At 39.5% G+C, this 24,279-nt stretch overlaps 1 protein-coding gene across 3 annotated transcripts in view; it reads right to left on the bottom strand.

Annotated features, from left to right (window-relative positions):
• RNF38 (ring finger protein 38) overlaps positions 1-24,279 on the bottom strand; it is a 105,863-nt gene that overhangs the window by 74,988 nt on the left and 6,596 nt on the right. The window contains exons 1-2 of one of the 3 annotated variants that reach the window (XM_064642129.1): positions 17,651-17,724; positions 15,914-15,998 (exon numbers count right to left, since the gene is read on the bottom strand). The exons of 1 other annotated variant lie outside the window; for it this stretch is intronic. In XM_064642129.1, the coding sequence (XP_064498199.1) occupies positions 15,914-15,962 (49 nt within the window). In that variant the 5' untranslated portion in view covers positions 15,963-15,998; positions 17,651-17,724. Of the gene's footprint in view, positions 1-15,913; positions 15,999-17,650; positions 17,725-24,279 lie in introns of those variants that run through there. One more of the 3 variants, XM_064642130.1, reaches the window with a different exon arrangement.

Raw genomic sequence — 24,279 nt, 5'->3', positions numbered from 1 at the left:
AGTTGGTCTAAAAATAATTTTTCCAACCCCAACTATTTTGTGATGGGTATACACTGATAGAGATTACTCTAGGCTTAGTCTATGTTAACTGGAGAAGCCACCTACTCCAGAACAGGCTACATTATCCCAAACAAACATGGGGCGTTGCCACATCCCTTTAACGGCAACACCAGAAGAAAAGCCACTATTAAAAATAATAATAAATTATTCAAAAATAGTATGAAAAGCTATTAATAAAAATAGTTTAAAGTATTCAACATATTATTCAACATTATTCAATTAATCATCACTCTCTCTTATTCTCCTGATGTATCTGTATTTTAGGTAACTTCTTTACAGATATGGGCAGACTACTACTATATATCTATGCTCCTTAGTTGCTTTTATTCCGTGCCATATAAGCCCCAGTCCTTCAGCCTCTCCTCAGTCAAGTCAGCACTCCAGATTCTGTGGTTTTTCATAGTTCCCTACTGAGCTCAGTCTGCTTTTTCACCATTTTTTCTCATATTAAGGCATCAAAAATGGCTTCCAAGAGACTTTATTTCACTTAGACTAATGTAGTCTACTTCTTTCAAAAACTGAGACTACTGTGCAGTAGTTTCTTTTCGTCACTAATTAAAGATCTTTATCAAAGGGAGAGAAGGTACTCCTTCTCCAGCCAAGGTGAGGAGAAGGCTGTAAGTGTTTTACAAGACTTCCATGATCACATAAGTAAATTTGTAATGCAATAATAATAGTAATAATAATAATAATAATAATAATAATAATAATAAAATTTGCTAAGGAGACTCTCCAACACTGCATTATACCTTCTAAGTCAGTTCCTCGCACAGTTTCACAGAATCTGTATTTATTGGTATTCCAAGGTTTGTGTCTTCTCTTGGCGTAACATGCAGAGCTTTAACATGACCTTGCTGTGCTTTAGTCTTCAATCTGCATTTTGGCCAGGACTGGACAACAGGGTTCAGTCATTCAATCCTCTTTGGCACTGAACACATCTAGAGTATATACCTGAAGTAACACAAGTTGCTTTACAGAGCACTTTGGGAATATTTAAAACTGTCAAAGTGTGAGAGCTTACCACCAGATCTGCAATCCTGGGTAGGCTGCTTACTTAACTGCTCTGTAATGAGTTAGAACTTCCTGTGCAAGCAAAAATTGCTACAATAAACACCCACTTGACCTCTCCTAGGTTTTGGTTTGCATGGTCTCCAAAGAAAAATCAACAGCATTTTGATTTACACAGCTACTCCTGTCAAGTATATTTAACTTCTAGACAGTATTGAAAAAAAATATAAAACTCTGCTTATTCAAACTTGCATGGATTTTTCTTTTAAATGTGTTTTTCCTCATAAAGCAACCAGTCAATAAAAAGCAAGACTTCTAATTAATAAGAACAATATATAAACTTGTGCCACTCCAGTACTCAAAGTAACATATAAACCCATGGCATAGCTACCAGCTTCAGGAGATTCATTCAGCTAAGATTTGAGTGACAACTAAAAATATTTTTCCTGTTTTCTGCCAAACAGGAAACACTAGGCTTGACAAAGGACTTCAAAAAGAAATCCAAAGGCTTTGAGAGTTGAAAACTACTGTACCTGACATAGAAAGAAGGGCCCCATATATTATTTGAGGGACAATGGAAGTCAGGTACTGAAGTCAGCCATTTGGGCTGACAGAAAGTAGAAGGACATTAAAGACAAAAAAACACAAAGCATATCTTGAGGGTCAGAAGAAGAGCAGATTAGGAAAAAACCAGCATTATTTGAACTGGAATCTGCCAGTTAGTCAAAATCGTTTAGTGTTTCAGTGACTACCATTGGTCTCTCACCTTAGCAATCCCCTGTGACCTATTGGACTGCCAGCCAGGTTCTCCAGGAGCCTGGACCACCAGGCTGTGTCTCTGGGGCCACCTACAGGACTTGCCCGAGACTCCTGCCTATCCACAAACGCCACAGTAATCAAATCCTCCATAAACCCCTAACCTTCCCCTCCCCAGCGCCTCCAGTGCCCTGATTAGGGATCAAGTAACTACTACCTAAGCATGCTCCTACTGTCATCCCTGCTTTTGCATGCCTGGGAAATCATAGCAAAAGCAAGGAAATGGGGGAAAAAGAATGCATACGTAAAATTCCAAAATGTGGTAATACAAACATATATAAACTAGATGGGAAATTCTGATATCAGAAAAACTATCTGACCAGTTAAAGAGTGAGGATGTCTGGGAATGGGAAGGTAGGTCAAAGAAAAAGAAAAGTTTCTAACTGATTTTTGAGAAAGACAAGTTGTTTTTGTAATGAGACAGGGAAATTTTTTATGGAAGGTAATGCACTTTTAACTCCTACCCTTAACTACTTCCCCCTCTTAAGAAAAAATTAAAAAATTCATATAAACATTCAAATGGCAGAAGTACATTTTACCTTTGGGGAAACACCAAGAATTTCTGTGCTTGTGTCCTAAAGCTAAATTGGCATCCCCCTAAGTTGTTTGGAGAGTCTCTTTCACTTTGGCAAAGATTTAGAGCGTTAGAAAAGGCTTTTCCCTGACACAGACCAGCACCAGAAATACCTCTTCAGTAATGCAGCCCTGGTGGTTTTAACATTCACCAACATTTCATAAGTGTTTTAGATATTAGAATAACATTTCCTGTTAAAATACACACACTCTGCCATTGAAAGAAGTGGAGGCTATGTTGGTAAAGAGAAATAAAATGCCGTACAAAAATCTGATCTGATTTTAAATCCTTTTAAATATAAAAGGACACCCACAGCACTTCATCTGCAGCACTTTTAAAAGCTGCTACACCATGGCAGTAGTCAGTCACGGCACAGTAGCTGCAGTGTACAAGCCTGCTGAAGGCTGCTGGCAATTCCATGGCTTGGTAAATCTGCCATTGGAGGTACCATGCAAAGGAGGATAATGACCATTAGGAACAAACTGCTACATGCAAATCAAATAATCATGTATGTGACAGGCCTGTGGGCAAGAAAACCCCAGGGAGCAGTCTTGAAGCAAACTCAGTCAAGCCTCTGTCACTGCACTCCTGGTCAGCTGAAATGCCAGTTTATCCAAAAGGCAACTCAGTATTCCTCAACTGCTGATGCAGAATTTTGGTAGCACACTGTTAAGAGTGAGAGCTCAAAGTAAATGCCGGCACAACAGAATTATGAACCCTTTTGGTTTGCTCAATTTCTACTACAGGATGTGAGCACTTTGATATAAACCTTCAAAGCTGTTGCAAAACATGAACATTTGGTTTCTAAAAAGAAGAAAGTGTTCTAGATTACTTCTAACAAAAACTCTACCCTCACCAATGTTCCCAACATCTGATTACATAAGCCAAACAATATAAAAAAGTGTATCACAAAGAAGCAAAAGTCCAACAACCACACACACACACAAACCCCCGCTTTGTTTTCCTTATGTCTTCTGAAAAACTTCCAGAGTCAGAGTAGCTGCAAAGGACAGTTACCAAATAAAGAACCTCCAGCTAATACTTTTGTTGGCAGCAATCCACAAACAGCCAGGTCGGAAGTGACCAGTGGACTTCCACAGCACACGAAGGGTGTGTCCACCTTATTCACTAACACCCTCTCAGCTAACCAAGGTGAAATTGTTATGATCTCTAAGACTGAAGACCCTGTAGGTGTTGCAAGGTCTGGGTTGGTTAATTCTTCTGAAGAGCTTCACTTTTGTTTACGTACTCTTTGCCAGTGTTCCAGGCTAGCTCTGCAAAAATGTCCAGAGTTCATTTCCTTATGAAAGCCCTGGTGAACAGGCTGCCTATGCCATCTCAGGATAGCATCTTCACAGCCAGCCTGCCCCCCTTCACCCCCCCAATATTTGCTGCTAAAACCTGGAATTCATATACACCGTATTTCACAAAAGTTCTGTGGAGAAGTGACAGTAAGTAAAAACGGCCAAACCAGATTTTTTTGTCTTGTACATTTCTCCAAAATGACATGGGCTTTTTTTTCCTAGCAGCTCTTCTTTCATAGTGAAGGTAGAAAGTTTTTGCAAGGTAAAGTGCTACCTCAGCACTGAATTAAAGAACACATGAACAGGATTTCCTCAATGATCAGCAATTTACACTGCTGACGCATCTGAATGTGTGCCTTGGCTGGACCACCTCATCTATTTAGCACTTCAGAGGCAGAATATGCAATTTCACTTCAAAGATTCATCAGAAATACATAATTTTTCAAATAATTTCTTTATTTTTTCTCTTTTTCTTTTGTCCACCCATAAAACTAAAGAGCTTTAAAACCTTACCATCTCAATCGGAAAGCAAACATATGACCTTGCCTTCATAAAGACTGTCATAACAAAACAAGATGCTCCTTCAATAAAACCAGCTCGTTTGTTTTGCACATTTTTGGGGTTTTTTGAGCCTGCTAAATGCTTAGAAGGTTTCTGTTGTACCCAAAGCAATTCTCAGTCTCACTGTAGGAAATTTTCTGTCACTTCTTTTCTCTTCACGGAGTAGGAATTTTTCCAGTGGGTAAAAAGTTACACTATGCTTGCTTACTGACAAAGCTTTTAGGGGCTTATGCTTCTCAGCAACAGAAAAAACTTATGAACAGGATGACAAATTCAAATCAAAGCCATTCAATCAAACCATACCTCTCACCTTCCTTCATAAAATTCTTCTGTTACAAAAGACAGCCAGGAAACAGTATTTATGATCTGTGAAAAGCTGTCAATTCTTATTTAAATTCCAAGTTAGAGCAGTAGTTGACATTATAAAAAAAAAATTAAAGTTTAAATTTGCCAAATATATTACAAAAGTACAAATGCTTTAACAGAAATGTGTATTTGCTTCAGCCTTCTCTTTCCTCCAAAGAGCTTATTATGGAAGATGACTTCTATAAAGCAGAAGTTAGGTTGCTCTACCTAAACTGACCTTCATCTACAGCCTTCAACAGAAACTTATCATATTAGATTTTTGATTTTCACCCTCTGAAGTTAGTTTAAATCAATTTCTGGTCAACTGTTTTTCTTTGAAATGCCTTCCAAGTATCAGAAAAGAAAGCACTTTTGGAAGAAAGAGAACATTTTTTGGAGGTAGCAACTTCCCATTTCATGCTTCAGAGAAAAATGTTGACAGCTTTTTTAATGTGGAAGAAATAATTTACCATCATTGCTGATTACTATGGAAACAAGTCTGCTGTGTAAAAAGACTGAAGAATCACAGAATAGCTGAGGCTGGAAAAGGAAGTGACCTCTGCAGGTCATCTCATCCAACCCCCTTGCTCAAGCCTCAATACCTAGAGCAGGTTGCCCAGCACGAAATCCAGATGGGCTTCTGAGTATCTCCAAGGTGGGAGACTCCACAATATCCCTGGGCAACCTGTGCCAAAGTGCAGTCCCTCCCACAAATGTTCAGAAGGAAGCTGCTGTGTTGCAGTTTGTGCTCACTGCCTCTAATCCTCAGTCCCACTACCAGAGTTGTCTCAACTCGATAGCAATACAACTATTACTTTTCTCTCCAAACTTTAGTTGTTTCGGCCACTTCTCCAGACACCATGCAACCCACAAATGAGGATGCAAGAACATAATATACTGTCCACCTGCTTTAGGGTGAGAATATATTGAGGCAGCAGAAAATGAAATTATTCCAAAATCATACTGCTATCTGCCTATTTGGAGAACAAGGAAGAAAACCCCACAGTTTGTTTTTTGGGGGATTTTTTGTTTGTTTGGTTTGGGTTTTTTTAATGTGCATTTGGAACCTTCTCCCTTGCAACAACAAAATATGAAAAGTCATTTTTATCTTCAGTAAGAGGCAAGTATACCAGATTAAAGGAAATGGTATAGTAAAAGAACAGTTTCCCAACTACACACATTCAATCAAAAGCCATGAATTTAGAAAGACTGTTTCTAATGTCTGCTCAATTTAACAGTTAATTTAGAAAAGTTCAATGCAAGAACTAGAAATAACTGTGCCCTAATTCTTCCTTCTAAAAAAGGCATAATTTGGGCTTACTGGGTTGTAGCAAAAGTTCTGAATCCACAATTTTAAGAATGCACAATCAATTAATTCTGGTATGTGTGTGACAAGAAATAGGAAGGCTACGATCCTTGAGCAACAACTGTTCATTAGAACCTGGAAATCTTATAAAAGCCTTCCACAAAACATTTCCTCTTTTTCAGCTTGCCGATTTCTGCTAAGTTTTAACTAAGAGCGCCACAGCTACCAAGTAGAGGACCCTATATAAATGACTGCAAAGTAAAATGAGATCTAATGCCAAAGACATAATCATTGTAAACATGGAATTTACACACATATTCAGATGCTCTTCCTGCAGAGTCATAAAGCCCATGATACAATTTATTTGCATTAAGGGAATTCATTACAACACTGCTCAGTATCTCTGCTCTTGCCTGAAAAAGGTGTAATTCAGTACAGTGATCCAGTACAAGGACTAACTATTGGAAAGAAGCAAATTAAGTTTTTTGGATTAAGAATGGTTCTCTTCAAAAAAAATGCTATATATATTGGTGGGCTCTTGCATCAAAGATTGTGTTTTTCATGAGCTTAAAATTCCAATTAATTCCAAACAGAAAACCTGAAGATACCACGCTCTAAGAGAAGTCAAAAGATTAAGTTTCAGCACTGCTCAAAGGAGGGAGTTTAGTGCTATTTATTGCACATACTGATTGCTAGTTCAGACTGTGAAACTTTGTTGTGAGGTCACACAAGTGAGAGAGACCTTAAACTGGCCTTCACTATTTATTACTAGGAAAAATGAAGGAGGGATTCAAAGTACAGTATTTTGAGTACAGTGTGACATTTGCTTGCAGTTGGGTAAGTCTTCATCCCCTCCAAATGACTATATTTGACACAGAAACAAAGAAACACAGAGAACTCAACAATACAATCTTTCCAGAATTTATATGTTTTCTGAATCACTCTCTACATGAAAAAAAACCTGTACAATTAAGGCGGTTAATTATCAAGGTATTGGGATAAGCACGTGCACACATAACAGGATACTCAGTTGGGTTCAATGCAGCACACCCATGGGACTCAGGCCTACCACCTGAGGCTAGGCTGAGGGTAACATAGCTTACCATATTCACTAGGAGGCTACAAAGAGGATGCCAGAACAAGGCTTAAAAGGTTAGGAGTGAGTAAGTTGGTAGCAACAACACATTCACGAGGTACTTCAGGTTACACATTAATATACTTCTCTCCTTTCAGTGACTGAGGTGTGAAGATTACAAGAGAGCTGGATTTGCCAGGGAGGCACACACAGAGCTGCAAGAGTCAAAGGCATACACACCAGGTTGTGCTCAAACCTGGCACACAGCACAGCAACTTGCAGCAAGAATGATTAGGATATGAAGGGATCATAAAATGACCAGCACGTTTTAACTTAGAGAAGAGGTAACTATGAGGACTACACTTATGCCTGAAAACACTGAGCCACAGGTTTAGACAACAGTATGAAAGTCAGTGATCGAACAGGGAATAATGTCTCTGAACACTACAGGAAAGACACATCAGAAGAGAAAGCAAAAGGTCAAGGTGCATAATGTAAGTTAAGGAGGGCACAACTTTGCAAAAGTTCTAAAAAAAATTACCTGGAAGGAGCTTTCACACAACAGGAACCGGAAAAAGCACTAAGTGTATCTGGCATGAATTAAAGATTAAAACAACTATATTGTTTGATAATAGTACATAAAAAATATTCTAACAATTTCTGGGATAATCGCACATCACAATATTTAACCTGCAGTTTCCTAAATTACAGAAGATGTTTTAAAACTTAAGACTTCACAGGGACATGAAGCTCCTACTCACAGGAGAAAAATAGCAGTGGAAAAAGTTTACATAACTGCCTGAACATTAAGGAGTTGAACCGTGTTCATTAAAAAGTCTTTTCCAACTCAGAACCAAGAAACAGAATAGTTACCCTATGTTTGCATTGCTATAGAAAAAAAACTAAACTACAGCACAGAAGTTTCCTGAGCGCTCTTGGAAGCTCACCCTTTAGGCACGCAGTGGTTCAGTATCACACATCTTGCTTTCATTGTTCATTTTTCTTTCTCTCTCGGCCTCAAACGGGCCACAATTCTTTGCTACGATGACTAGACCTGCTATACACTTGTACACAAATATCAAAATGTCCATTTCTCTCACTGCAGCACTTTTCAAAATTTATGTCATTCATCCTTCTTTCTACCTGAGGCATATTACCAAATAACACAGGACTGATGACGTGATGTTAAACACCTAGCCAGTAGACTAGGTCCACGGGCATGCTAATGATAATCTGCACCTCACCAAAGACTTCTTTTTAATAGGAAGTATTAATGCTATCCCAGACAGGATGCTTCAGCTTCCCCATCTATCAGAAGAGTCAAATATCCATTCATTTCTTAAGTTGGACAGTAAGCAGATGTTATGTATCAGGAAGCTTAACATTCCAGTGAAAGCTTATTTGGAAAACACGAAGGACGTGGCTGCCACATTGAGTACAGCAACTCCCCCGGGTGAATCCTTTTGCCTTTTCTCTTCCCACTAGCTCAACTGCAGATGCAAGATAGGAATCCTGCCTCCAGCACTTACACTACTGCAAGAGCCCATAAGGGCACAGTCCATCCTTTTTTTGTGATACTCACTCAATGAGATGTCAGTATATTCACAATAACATTGTCAGAATATAGTTTACTTTGCCTCTGAAGAACAAAGTTCTTAGAGAAGGGAGATTGTCCTATGTGTACCACTATCACATCCAGGAGACTTCTCCTCAATGGTATTGTTTAAATCCTACTAAAAAAATTTACGCTGTTATTTCCAGTTATTTACCCTGAGGGGTAATTACTGCATGGAAAGGATTCTTTTGTTCTCTCTTTAAAAGACAAACAAAGCAAACATGAGACATATTTTTTGGTATTGCTAATTTCTAGGAAGCAGCAAGTGGATTCAACTAGTGGACAGAACCCAAGCTTCTCAAGTAGGTGCAAAAACACAGTCTAAAATTGGAATACAGATAACAGCTGGAAGCACTTTTCAGAGGAAACCACTAGATTTGTGCAGACTTTTTAAGATCTTCCAATCTCCATCCAACTCTAGTGAAATTACAGCTTTGTACACTCTGGCTTGAAGCAACATTTTCTATTAGGATATTCCTTAAGAATGACATGGAAAAGAGGCAATCCCAGCAGTGGAATGTGGAGTGGACACATTCCCAGAAAGCAGGGGAAGGCGGGATCAGTAGATTCGTAAGTCATCTTGAAGAAGCAGTGATGGGTTACTATAAAAGCTCTTAATTATTCACAGCAATTAAAATCAAGGCTATTGACCCCGTTACTTATCATTTGAAACAGGAAAAATCATTTAAGTAACTTCAAAGTAAAAGCAGAGAAAGGCCAACATATACCTTCCAGGAGATAAAAAGAGAAGCAGCAAGACAGAATCATGAGTGAAATCAGCAGGAGCTACCTCTGTTGCAACCTTTCTCCCCATTGCCAGGGCACTGCCTCCACATTTCCAGAATATCCTCAGGACATGCTCTATTCAGGAGCAGGGAGGGCAGCACTGTGTCAGTAAAGCACATGCAGCCTGCATGACCCAGCCAGTTCCAAAAACTTGCACTTGCAAATGTGCTTGATTAAGTGTGGGCAGAACTGTTCAACTAAGGAGCGTTTATCCTCATCTGTCTAGCATGATTCTGCAATTAATGGACAAGGCCTTAAAAGTTTCAAAGCAATCCTCATTTTCTAGTCTATAAAAAATCACTAACAGACATGACCTGGGGTCAATTGGAACACAAATACAACAGAATTATGACAAGATTTAACAGTAGCAAGTAAGGGGCAAATAAAGTGACTGATGAAATTCAGTGCCAGTAACTACAAAAGAATCCACACAACAAAAAAAAATAATCCCAGCTACACTTGTGGACCAAAAACTTCCTTTTCCTTCCTGCCCTTAAATGGAAATGTTCTATTAGTTCATCTGTTAATTCCATCGGAAGTTCTGCACTGAGAATTTTATCAAAAAAAGACTAAAGAACAAGACTGAAAATGGGAGACACTCAGAGTTTTCCAGTGTCTTAAAAAGTACATTCTAAAGAGCCTGTAATTTAGAGTCACAGAACACTGACAAGGTAGATGGGTGTGGGGAGGGGCAGAAAGACCACATACAGACCTGGACTCTACAGCTCTTGTATCAGATGATTGAGTGAATATCATGAGTTCCAATAAGACTGTTGATCAAGAAAAGCTACTTGCTGTTCCTTGAAAAAGTCCAGTCCACTGAACACAATGTGCCTGACGGGACTTCCAACTCAACACCCCCGACCGGGACTTCCTGAAGCTTGGTAGTATGATGGGACAGGTACAATCTAGACTGTTTTAGGACTAGCCTGTATCTGACAAAACAAGAACGACATGCTCCAAAAATCATTGTTCTCCTTCTATAAACATCTCTCCGGATTTTTAAGCCAGTTGCAGACAGGTTCCAGGTTTTGGAAGGTACTTCAGTACTTTCGTGTGGTCTCAGTAAAGCTGCAAGACAGACCATGCCATCAACAGTGGGACTGACAGCAGTCCTTCTTGGCAGAAGACACCCATTAACAGACTTTGTGTGGCTTACTAACCACAACCAGTTTTCCACAGGCTTAGGAGTCTGATCAGACTGACAAGTGCCTGAACAGGTCAATCTCCCAATCCCAAATCAGATAGAATCTTTATGACACTGTCTCCCCACTCCGAAAGTAGTCTGCTTGACTACCAGTTTTTCTTTTTTGCACCACTTTGCAAAATACGGCCTCTCCAAGCACAACAGCAATGTAAGTAAAAGGACTGTCATGAAGAAAAAAGCATGGCATGTTATTTCCTGGTTCAGAAGCCTGGTATCAACCCTGTGATTTTCCTGAAACATGACCATGGGCCAGATGTTGATTTCTAGCAGGATACAAGGACTGAGAGAAGTCTGAACATTGCTTAGCACCTGGTACATGACAGATCCTTCTGGGCTCAGATGCCTGCAAACTGAAACCAGAGGAGAGAATTCCAGATAACATTAGGGCTGCAGAAGTCAAGAGAGAAGAAAGCATTTCCAGAGGAACTGATGTCTTTGTTTATCTTCTTCCTGAAGACACCCAGAAGTGATGGATTGTAAGACAAGTTGGAATGTAGGAGTACGTTATTAGGAGTTAGGATCTGAGTATCAAGGAAATAAACAAGGGTATGCATGACCAAAACTAAACAGTGGAAAAAAAGGAACTGGAGAGAACACTTCCCAGACACAAGCTAACCTGTCTCATACTAAAAGATTTCCACTTCTGACAATAGTGGGATGTTATAATGAGTTCAAAGTATCCTTTCAAGAGAGCACAACACAGAGCAGCAACTAAAATAAGTGCTCTCAATACAAGCAGTCTCTCAGAAGACATCAGAAAGACTGTAAGTCTTGCTTAATGCTCCTGATAGTCCTAGGTACAGATCTTCTTTCAAGACCTACTTTGAGAAAGAAAAGCACAATTCAGATTTTATAACTCAAGTACTATCAGCAGCTTGCTTCAATAACCATTTAATTTTATTTCTCCTAGAATCAAATGACTAAGTTATGCTCTGAATTTCTAGACACAGATCCTCACTTGTCTAACTGCCAATGTGTCTACATTATTTTCATAACAGAAGCCACATCTTATGATGGGAAACTTGCTTAGTTTTTACAGGAAATTCTCTGTTTCTCTCCAATAATGTCAACCACACTAAAAAGCTTATGAGAATGAAGACTAAGTTGAAAATAACTGCGATGTTAAAATGTTTTTAATAAACAGTTCAGCTGGGGGAAAAAAAACCAGTGCAGTCAGATAGTTAGTTCTGTATGATAGGGTTATTATACTTCTGTGAAATTATAACACGCTTTTGGGTGATAAGAGCAATTCAGGTTTTCTGGCTTTTACTTGATATGAAAGAAATAATATTCATTACATGCTTTGAACATGGTTTACATCATACTTGCCTGTGCATATCAAGCACTAGGCAAAAAGCACCAAGCTTGTACTAGTACTGTACAGAAGGAAAGCACTGGGGCTACATGAACAAATCATACAGCAGAGTCCAGTAAAAATTACACTCAGCAGCTGAGATTAGCATTTACCAGCCTGCAAGCTTACATTTTGCAGTATTATTTGGGGTTAGGTAGGAAGGACCAGCACTTCAAAATGAGAGGTCTTCAGCTTCAGTCCCTTGAACTGTGAGGATTACTCAAAACTCCAGTTACAGAGTAAAAACCAATCAGTTCTCTTGATTCATGAACAATTTGAATCACATAAATGAAGGTTAAGGTCAAAGAAATACCCACACATTGAGGCCACAATGTCTGTGAAACTTTTCATTCCCTTCACATTACTGGAGAGCTCCATCCAACAGAAAATAAAAACTCTTCCTGAAAAAAACAAGTTTATTCCCTTTTTCTCTCGCCCCCAAGTTCCCAAGTGTATGTTCCTTCAGCACTGATGCTATCTCTATCATTATTTCCACATAAATATAAAAAAAATAAACAAATCAATGCCATCACTATTTATGTAATTTTACAAAGCACTTGTTTATTGTGTTTACTGTGTATATCCTAGTAGCCCCCTAAAGACCATCAAAATAGATCATAATAGGTACAACGGATGAACAATGGAGGAAACAAATATCACCCAGAAGTTACCACACAGACTGAAAAGAAGTGGTTGCAATCTCTTTCCTTTCATTTCTTGATCCCAGGTTACAGCAGCACTACCAATGAGAGAAACAATTCCAGCCTTCCAACACATTGTAGGTATGTATCTGTAAGGACACCCTGTGACCCTGGACAGGTGATTTACCTCAGTTTACACCTGCTGCTACTGTTAAATTGCAGAAGTTCATTCATATATTTTAGGAGTAAGGGGGTCAGAAGCCAGGTGACAATGTGCAGCTCTGCTACTCCAGCTGAAGATTAGAAGTACATGAAGTTATGACCCTAGAAACACACTTTTAAGGACCTTCCTTACACTGTTTCTATATAGCTAATAAAGGGGTGGATGCCTGATTCAGAGCCTCATGACATGAATTAGAGAAAACACACACATACAAGCCAAAAGCTGTCCTTATCTGCCTTTAAGCAACCAAAGCCAGTCAAACACTTAACAAAAACTTCACAAACCAAACAAGCTCTTGCAGCATGTCTTGATTTCACCTTCCTCCTCTGTTTTGCCACAAAGGTCCCACACTACCACACTCAATACAAAGAAAGAGACTGCACAGTATTGCAACACTTCTAGCAATGGATGCAGACAGTGTTCTTTAGAATAAAGAGTCTGTGCATCATCACGGTGAAAGCTTCATAAAGAGACCATTTACCTAGGAGTTCATGAAAAGGTTCCACACCCACTCATTCCACCAAAAAACTGATCCTTCAAACACAGTGCATAAAATCTTCTAAAAACAATAAAGATGTCTTTGATAAGCCACAGCATTTTGGAAAGGCTCAAAATGGGCCAATTTTCACCTACACCCACAAGATGGGTCACCCACAGCAACACAAACTGTTCCTTACAAATACTAAAGTTTATCCTTGGCAGGCAAACCAAGTGCTACTCGGAAAGGAGAACTTCCTTATAAGCACGAAGCTGTTTCCCCTTCCTCCTTACTAAAAAACCCCTGCACTATTCCACAGACATGGTTTCAGTGTTGTTTATTACTCTCCAGTCCTGTCGACAACATTGCTGACCTCCGTCCTTACATGAAAATATGTTATCAAAGCTCCTTCTGTCCTTGTGATGGATGTGACTGCCTTCTGAAGTTTACTCTGAACATCACAGCCATTGACATTTGGCCACAAGACGGGCATTAGATAGACAAAATCCACTTAAAAGATTCTTGCAAAAACACACACAAGAATCTAGGTACTGCGTTTACAAAGACAACAGACAAAGTGCAGCAATTTCAATCAAAAGACAGAGCAGCAGGTCAGTCTTAAGAAGATTTTACTGAAAATCACAGATTAGTCTGAACACTACTCTTTATATTCCACTTATATAGCTGGATTATTTCTACATCTTTGTTAGTCTTGCAGTTGCTTTGTCTTTGATGTGTGAGGAGAAAAAACAAAAAACCACAAAAAGTCTTAAACAAACACCACCACCACAAAACCCCCACAACTTTCTGGAAGCCTTCAGGGTAAAGTTAAAAATCTGAAATCCCCCAAAAGCTAAGCAAAAGACACAATGTACCAATCTCTCTCTACATCAAAAGGTTTTGGTTTAGCATTTCATTTTGAATTTGATTATTTTATTTTATTTACAATTCCAGACTTTTCCCCCCTGCCAAACTTTTAACTATATACAGTATCTTAAGATTTCTCACAAGTGAGTAATCTAGAGAACATAAGCAGGATTCATAGCCTTTATCTAGATCCTTCTGTATATACACATTTCTTTATTCAATATAATGGCTGCAATGCAGTTCATTTTCAATTTTAGATGCAAGCTGCTTTTGGGTTCAACTACATTGCCCTTTTTCAGCTGTAGATCTTTTCTAGGCAGCAAAGTGTTTATGTCATAAGCAATCACACACAAAACAATACAACATGCTGAATTTACTCTACTTCCCTACTTCAGCTTTTTCACCCACCCCTTCACACACCTCATCTTGCTCCAGGACACCTTATGGAAAGCCATTTCCTTCTTCAAGCAACTGTCTTGGAGTTGTGACAAAATCATGACAGCAAAAATAACACATACATACAGGCAATGTCTGTCTCCATTGGTTACCTATGCGAATAATTCCAGATTTTTTCCAGGCCATCTTGTATGGCAAGGTTTTGGTACAGGGCTAATTTCTGTCAGAAGAAGTCAGAAGGTTCCCCTATGTACAAAAGAGACAGTGCCAGCCAGCTCCAAAACTGAACTGCCACTGGCCATGCCCAAGCCCACTGGTGACGGTGATTGCATCTCTGAGATAACATACTTAAATAGGGGGGAAAAGTGCTGCACAACAGCAGCCAAGCAGACCTCAGGGTCAGTGAAGAAGGAGGGAGAGGAGATGCTCCAGGCACTGGAGCAGAAATTCTCCTGCAGCCTGTGGTGGAGACTATGGTGAGGCAGCCTGTCCTACTGCAGCTCACAGCAGACCCCACACGTGAGCAGGTGGATGTGCCTGAAGGAGGCTGTAACCACACTGGAAGCCCACACTGGAGCAGCTCATGAAGAACTGTGGCCCATGAGAAGGACTCATGCTGGAGAAGTTGGCAGAGGACTGTCTCCTGTGGGAGGGACCTCACGCTGGAGCTGGGGAAGAACATGAGGAGGGAGGAGCAGCAGAGACCAAGTGCTATAAACTGACCACAGCCCCCATTCCCCATTTTCCTGAGCCACTCAGGCAGAAGAGGCAGAGAAGTCTGGAGTTGAAGCTGAACCTGGGAAGAAGGGAGAGGTGGGGGAAAGGTGTTTTAAGGTTTGTTTTCATTCTTCACTATCCTTCTCGGCCTTTTGATTGGCAATTAATTAAATTAGTTTCCCCAAACCAAGTCTGTTTTGCCAATGACTGTATTTACTGACCCTTTTGTCATACTTTCTCTTCCCTGTCCAGATGAGGAGGGTGAGTGACAAAGTGGCTTTGGTGGGCACCTGGTGTTCAGTCAAAGTTATCCCACTATAATATAACCTTCTTCCTCCACTGGATTTTGTTTTAGTTTCCAAAGTTTTTCATTTTTTATGTTTTGCACAAATGAACTGCATTCTGGAATTTTCTTCATGTCTCCTAATTCAGTAACAGGCTACAGAAAATTTTCAGCTCATGATACCTTTTTTTTTTAACTTAGTAAGGTATTTCATTGCCTGATGATCTTGCCTGGCTAGTTAACACCCATTCTCAATCTGTTCCATCAGGAATTCCCACAATCCCATCACACTCTTACCTTTCTCAAGTAAACAAGACCCAGCTCTCCCAAACACTCCTACTACCATAGCTCCTTGTGCTCCAACTGATACTCATGGTAACATCTGAAAGCAAAAGCAGCAACACAGATGCACGTCAGCCAATACCTGTGACATATCCACATACCTCAGCAGTTTTCAGCTGTTTATCTAGCAGCTTAGCATCAAAAATACCCCTTTGACATGAAAACTTTGAGAAAGAGGACAAATTACTGCAGTTATAAACAGGCTACATTTTAAGTGACTAACTTCTTCTGATGGGGACTGCTATTACCAGTATCTTTACACGACTGAACAAACTACCACTGTTGCTTTTAATGAAGGCATAGCTCTCTCCAGTCCAGAACACAGGGCTCTCAGATTTATGCATTGAGTATATACACAGATTTAAAAAAAGTCTAGTTTTCTTTTAGGCATATTTCAGTTGAAGCCAAGATCTCATGAAGTAGTGTACAGAACTAGAAGTGTCAGAGTAGCCAGGTCAGCCAGTCCCAAAGGCAAGCCATTAGCTATACAACAGCACAAAAAGAACCCTCTAAGTTTACGATGCATTCAACACACATAATTCTAGGAATTCATAGAGCCAGTTTCAGCAAACCACTTTTATACTTTAAATAATGGACTGAGGCAATCAGAAGTGAAGGAATGTAGCCATTGCCGAACAGCAGATCTTTTTAAGAGATACAGAGGTGACTGTTCTATATATGAAGTATCTAAGTCTGTGTGTCTGCCTGTGAGCATTCCCACATGCAGGTGTTGCTTGTCTCTAGCAGCAAACAAACTGAACACATACGTGCCAAAAAAAAGAAAAAAAAAAAGAGAAGAGTTAGAACTTCAGACACAGGATTTACCACCAGTCAACTTGTTTTGAACTCTCAAACCTTCTTTACGATCATCAGTATGTTAATAACAATAACAGCAAGTGGAAAAAAAGGGAAATTTCAACAGAGACGTAAATGCATATGGAAAGGAGAGTTTGAACAAAAATAACCTTGTGACTGGTGAGCTACCCACCTCTGTTTCAACACACTACCCTTTTCAACAGCCACTCTGTCATCTTCAAAGCAAAACAAAGCCTTCTAGTAGCCTCTCTATAGTAATGAAGTTCAACTGGACTTCCAGAATTCTAGAGAACGTCTCTTGCCTTCACAGATTTCACAGTACAAGAGCACATTTGCCTCTCTAAACACAGCCATAAACACTGAAATCAACAAACAGACCACATATTAATTCTGTTTTCATGATACTTGATTTGCAAAGTTGAAGCATGACTGCTTGTGGTTGATGATGAGAATTATGTCTACACTTCAGAAGACAGTAGAGCAAATCTACTCCTCAAAATCTGCCTCCATCTGCTCTGTTTCACAATGCTTTCCAGAAAGTAACATCTGCAGTGCTTGGGTGAGTAAATTTAGAATTCAAGCTCTCACTACTCAGGTTTTTCCAACACAAAATATGCCGTAGTCAGAGCAAAAATCCACGAGTTCAGACTTAACCAGAGATCAAAGTGCCACATTTCTTTTTTGTGTATACACCAACCAAAATCCACTTCTCCTTCTTTTATAAGTAATAAATTCATAACAATAGCAGTTTGCTTCACGTGAAAAACCTTTCTTGTTATCACCATAAAAACCAAGTTCTACGCCCAGTTTTGCAGTGTTCATACACAATCCTCACAGGGGGTCCATGCAGTTGGAGCAAGACTGCATTTTATTTACCAGTGCTGAGAATCACTTTCACATCCCAGAAATATGTCTCCCAAAGGTCTTTCTTCAACCTCAGCCCGCTGTGTTCTCCATTGAGACCTTTGGACAGCCCTGGAGAACAGGTAACTACACGTCCCAGTGTTCCCCTCTCCTGAGGCTATGAGATTGCTCTCCCATTTTGATGTCACAGCTCCAATGAGGACATAAAAAGCTTCAGTAGTCACAAGAATGCTGAGCATAACAATCTGCAAGGCGTGCAATTCAGCCCACTAAAGGATTTTTACTGCACTTTGAAATTTAGTCCTTCACCAATAGTCCTGAAAAGGACAACCTTAACTGTCCTGGGAGGTAGCAAAAGCAAGGAAAAAGCTTGGAAAGCCATGAGATCAATCCAGGAGGTTCCAGCATGACTCCTTAAATGAGCTGAGAGGAGTACCAAATTTTTAAACACAAGTAGCAGCAAACCCAAGGCAGCAAGAGTTAGGCAAAGCAAGATGAAGGCATAAAACACAAATGTTTTATATGAAATCATCTCTTAATTTCATCACAGTGACCGACTGCATGGAGAAGGGGCTGACACACAAACTCCACAAAGGCACCACATGGGCCCCCATGTGACTGGAAATTTCTTTTCAGTACCACACATAACGGGAAGGAACTTCAACTTTCAAGCATCTCTGAGCTGGTGGTCTACATAAGAGAACAGGCAAGTGCATCTGTAAGCCACAATTCTCCAGGTGCACCATGTCAATAACCCAAGAACAGTGGGGTTATGGGACCAAAATGTTCATATCGGTGACTTATCCTGTTTCTCAAAATAGGACAAACTCTCCCAGAATGAATGATTCAAAGTCACTTTCATGTCTGAGAAGACCATTCTTGCCCCTTTAGCTATACTGATTAAGTTAACATAGCATAGCTTTGTAGCATAGACAACCCTAAACAGTAACTCCAAAGACACTGCATAATAAATATCAAAGCATGTCAGTACACAGATATTCAGCAGGTCATAACAACAGTACTGAACAGCATTAAAAGTATTTTCAGTTATTGCTGTCTACAGAGATCATAAAATCCTTAGCAGTTATCCTAGAACTTCGTCTTAGAGCTGTAATAAATCTTAGACAACATTTCTTCTCCAAAACTGTGTAAATTCAAGATCTTTAGAAGATCGAACTTAAAAATAGTCCAGTCCTTTTGGTATCTCTTTGCTGGCCAATTCACCTTATTCTGAAAATCCATAGAAACATAACAGGCCTCCAAAACTAGACATGGTGCCTTGAAAACAAAGCTCTCTTACAGCCTTATACAGTGGTAGAGTGATTTCCTATGTCTTGCCTTCCAATGCAAACAATCTGACTGCTTCGTTACTCCTCTCTTTGTCACTATTAAACTTGAGAGGAAAAAACACCCCAAAAGGCTAAAACAGCAGCAAAGGGAGAAATATAAAGGTAAGGAAGAAATGTTTCTCTCTCTGGGACATCGGTGGCAAACAGAAAATGCAGCATCCAAAAAACAGGAAACAAAAACGTGACCCAACACAGAAATGTTAGAAACGTTACAGAATAATAAATGAAAGAAATGGCACAACTCCTTGTTTTAAAATGCTTTATGACCCCAGCCTAACTGAAGACTCAGTAACTCCAGAAAACTCTGGTATCCTCATTTGGCTTCACTACCCACCTTACCCACAGCCACCATGCAGCTGGTTAACGAGATACAGACAACACCTCAGTTAATTCACATTAAACAAGTCCAAAACAATATGGCCAACTCGCTCACTTTGGAAATTCCCTTATATGACTCAGATGTTTTATGACTGATCCTCAAAAGAAATCAGTCATTACATGAACAGGAGAAATGATGAAAATCGGTGTTCATGGATTTATGTTCTGTATTTTTATGTTCTCTCCCTGCAATAACCCAGTTCGCCTCCAAATCCTTTCACTCACCATTGCCTGCAATTCCTTTGGTTTTCCTAGTCCTTGATATCCTCCATTCTTTCCTGTGCCCCTGTAAGAGAGACCATACACTGCAGCTATTTGGAAGAAAAACACTGTCCAGCTGCCCAGCAACTACCTATGTCCACGGGTCAATAAGGCAAACAAAACAGCATCAGCTCTCTTCAGAGTGTTTGCTTCAGGGAGCAGAATAATTTATCTGCTACTTAACTACTGATTTCTTAAAAGTCTTTTTAAGAAACTAAAAAGCCTCCCTCAAGAAGCTATTTAGAGAGAAAAAGGACTCAGAGAACAAGTATGACAGCTTTACATAAAATGCTAATTTCACTTTTACACGGGAAGGCAACCTGAAGAGGTTATATACCAGTTTTTCACTCTTTGCTTACTTCCTGCTATGCTCATATTTTATGTTATTGACTGAATTCTTGTTTGTAACATTCTCCCGTAAAAATACTACAGAAAATTTATGTTCTAGTAGAGTCATCACATCAAAAACACTGGTTCACTACCAACTAACAAAAAAAGATAAAAACATATCAGTGAATATATTTTTATATTTTTTGTTTTATTTGCTCATATTTTACATACCCTACAAGCTTGAAAAACACACCTCCCATTACTGAACAACACATCTCTCAATTCCTTTATCTGGCACTTTCTGAGAAAGTGTACCAAGTATGACAGGAAAGAGACAAGATTCAACATACCCTACACCTCTAGGACTGAAAAATAACAAAAACTGAAGTGCATACAGATTGCTCGTACATAAACCAGTAAGTAAATAAGTTAGGAAGAAGGGCTGAGAGGCAGAAATGTAGCTCTGCTTTAAATACAAATTGCTACTGATGCTTTACCCAGAAGCATTTGTACACAAAACACCCATCACAAAAGGTGTGTGTGGAGGAAGCACGTTAAGATGGCCATGGTGAAAAAATCAAACTGCTGCTCCTTCTCTATTTACAGTGCCTGAAGCAAGCACCCCCGAGCCAAGGGTAACATGCCCACTACACAGTCATACAAACTTTCACAGGCTGAGAGAAGATTGCTGAACATCACCTAATCCAATTCCCCAAGACCAGGTCACTTTAGAACAGGCTACCCAGCACCTTGTCTGGCTAAGATCTGAATATCCCCAAAGTTGTAAATTCCATCATGTCTCCAGTTCTCTGCTCTAGGGGGAAAAAACATTCATCCTTACAATATCTGCTAGAAATTTACGTATTCCAGTCAGAGTCCTATTCCCAGCCTCTTGCCCCACCAGCATACAAAAGCCTGGTTCTATCTTTTCTTCATCCTCCCATAAGAGGAGGGTATAGGGCCTCTCCTCAGAGGTCACATGCCCTAGACCCTACATCGGCTCGGTGCCCTCAGTGAGTATCTGCCTTTTCCACAGAGCTGCTATGCACCCATTCAAACCCTTGTGGCACACAGCTGTGCTGTCCCAGTGCAGGACACCTTTGTTGAATACCAGGTCCCCAATTCTCCAGGCTGCCAAGGTCCCTCTGACTAGCACACCCAAGCCCCAATTTACTGACTGGTCCTCTCCATAGAGCATGAACTAATCCATGAACTAGCTGGAGGACCCCTATTCCACCAGAGAGATACACTGCTCAATAATAGTGGGTTTTTTCCAAGTTTGTAAGGTGACAATCCTTGTCGCTGTTGTACCATTTTTACAGCGTTTACCACTTTTATAGCTCTACCGTAATCCTTCCTGTTCAGAATGCCATTACCAAATAAAAAGCTGCCAAAATGCAACAAATCCTTTAAGTTATTTTTTCTCAGTGTTCAAATTCTTCGTTATTAATATTTCTTTGTATCTCATTGCATATCCCTATGGGCACAAGACACTGACAGTGTTTTAAAGAAACAATTAAGTTTCAATGAAGAATATTTTTCTGACTGTCTCACTTACTTTTTTCAACTCCACAGGCATTTATGAAGAACAACAAATACAGCTTGACTCCCACTTTCTTGAAATATGTCCCTGCACCATGTACCACTGTTTGCTACTTTACTTCTTTACAAGCATAATCACAGATTTCTTAAGTTTGAAGACACTTATCACACCAGTGCCTAAAAGCCTTCATTCCCAAGCTCCCAAAAATCATTACAAATTTCTGAAACCACTCAGAAGACTAACCTGTACCCAATCTCCAAAATAATCTGCAAAATCAATTTACAGATCATATAATAAATACTTCTTGTAAACTTCCTCAAAAACACACACAAACCACAAGGATCACAGACTCACAGGGTTCCTGTGCCTTCCAAAAGCTACTGCTTACTCCTGCTTGGCTTTGTGCCATATCAACTTACAAACAGGAAAAAAGTGATGCTGTGGAAAAGATCTATACAGTAAGCTGCACACACTTAAAAAATGTAGATAAACACATTTTTAAGGGAATTTTAAAAAATCACTTTAAAATGTCAACCTGTAGGCAGGGAGGAAAAAACGCACCACAATTCAGATCCTGCAAACATTTGCACAGGCTCTTCCTGAGAATAGATGTATCCATGTGCCTAAAATTGAAATTTCACTGAGCAGGAATCCGAGCAGATAGTTAACATAAATCTATAATATTTTCACTGTGGAACTTGAATGTACATCAGGTGCAAAGCAGCAAAAGATAAAGAGGGGAAAATTTCCAGCTGTGCTGAAAAAGCAGGCAGCAAATGTTTTCAAACTGTGTGTTGCAGTTCTGTGGTGCAGAGTCAATCATACAGCATAGGAGCTGTTCATGTATTCCCTGGCAGACCCAACTGTTCCATATACACAGCTAACGTTACCAGCCATACTTTGTGGTTTAATAACCATTTCGCAGGCTCTCATACCAGAACCTATGCAAACAAATACAGTGTATGGCTTGTAGCAATATTTAAATTATTCGAGGGTAGCATTCCTAACAGGGAATTTTCCAGGCGTGCGGATTATGAAATACTTTAATAAGATTCACAGAATTCATACTTTACTCCTCCACAGACTGGCAGAAAATATGTAACATAACAACCTTCCTCATGCCCTCCTTCCAAAAAAATACGCACAAATCACATTTTTTTGGAAGCACAGATCAGTAGTATCATAGTAAAAAGTACAATTCCACTATTCATAAAGAATATCAAAACCAATCATAAGCACCCTTTAACAGTTTAAGTTATGTTCTTAACTGATACTGGCTAGACATCTTTGTGCTACAGTTGTGTACACTACAAAAAAAGAACAGAAAAATACCTGAAAGACTTAAGTAAGTTTTTCAGGGTTTTGTTTTGTTGGAGTTTTTTTTGGTTGCTGGTTTTGGGGGGTTTTTTTGTTTGTTTGTTTGTGTTTTGGTTTGGGTTTTTTTTGTAATTGAAATGATGGAGTACGTTTCCTTTTTGGGATTATCCTGGAAACTGGAAAGCTAGGCCAAATGCTTAAGAGATGTGAGCTCTGAAATACTACAATGTTTCATTGAAGGCTGGTTATTATGACAGCCCGTGTTCAAGGAAACCACACCAGCTGTCAAACAATGAAAGAAGCAACATAGATTATTTGTGTGGATGCAGAACCCTGGTCATTACAAAAGAAATTAGAGAAACATCTTGACACACTTTCCCACCAACAGACTGATAACAGATGTTACTTTTTCACACATCATGCCTGCAAAGGGCTTGCACGAGAGGCAGGATGCAGAGGCTCAACCTAAACACGATGCCAGGGATAACGGGAACAGCTGCTGAGTTGCCAGACTGAGGATGCAGACTCTTTACTGAGAAAGATCTAGAGAAGAGTGTTTTAAGAATGAACATTTGGAGCACGTGTGTGCATTTGAGAAGCTCAGAACACTATACTGTGCTTGCTTAAAGCAGTTCCGAAAATACCTACGACTTTATTTCAAAAACCACTTCCTGCATCTTTCCTTAAATGAAGTATGCATTCTTTGCCCCACATTACACATCAAGCCACTTCCTGAAGGAAGCTTTATTTTAAGTCATCAAAGCACAAGAACAACAGTATTTTTCCCATCAAGAACGAAGAATCTTTTCCTTTTTCAGGGAATTCTAACGACCAAACATTTGCTGTACTTCACATATACAAACAAGAAAAATAATAGCTTAGAAACAGCATAGAAGAATTAAACAGAACGTGTTAAAAAAAAACAAAACAAAAACAACAAAAACTAACAAGAAACCACAACATAACAACACAAAACCCAGTAAAACAAAGGTGGGAGAAAGCAACACCATCATATTAGGATATTCCTGTAAATGGAGCTTCTTGTGTGTCGTGGTTTAACCCCGACTAAGTACCAGCAGCCCTTATTCACTCTCCCCCTTCCCCAGTGTGGTTCGGAGGAGAAGTGGGAAAAGGTAAAACTCGTGGATTGAGATAAGAACAGTTTAGTAACTGAAATAAAGTAAAATACTACAACAGCAATAATGACATAGTATTATAATTATAATTAAAAGGGAGATAAGTGAGATAAGAGGAGTTGGGGGAGGGGGAATAAAACCCAAGAGAAACAAGTGATGCACAGTACCATTGCTCACCACCCACAGACTGATGCCCAGCCCAGCATGCCTGCAAGGAAGAAAATTAACTCTATCCCAGCCAAAACCAGGACACTGCAAACTTCATAAACTGCTCCTTCATTTTGGTGTTCTACCTTCTTGTTGTCCCAGCCACGTGTTGCATCACAT

This window comes from Pseudopipra pipra, chromosome Z (genome assembly GCF_036250125.1).
Source record: "Pseudopipra pipra isolate bDixPip1 chromosome Z, bDixPip1.hap1, whole genome shotgun sequence".
Lineage (NCBI taxonomy): Eukaryota > Metazoa > Chordata > Aves > Passeriformes > Pipridae > Pseudopipra > Pseudopipra pipra.
This window is presented reverse-complemented; position numbering and strand designations above follow the sequence as displayed.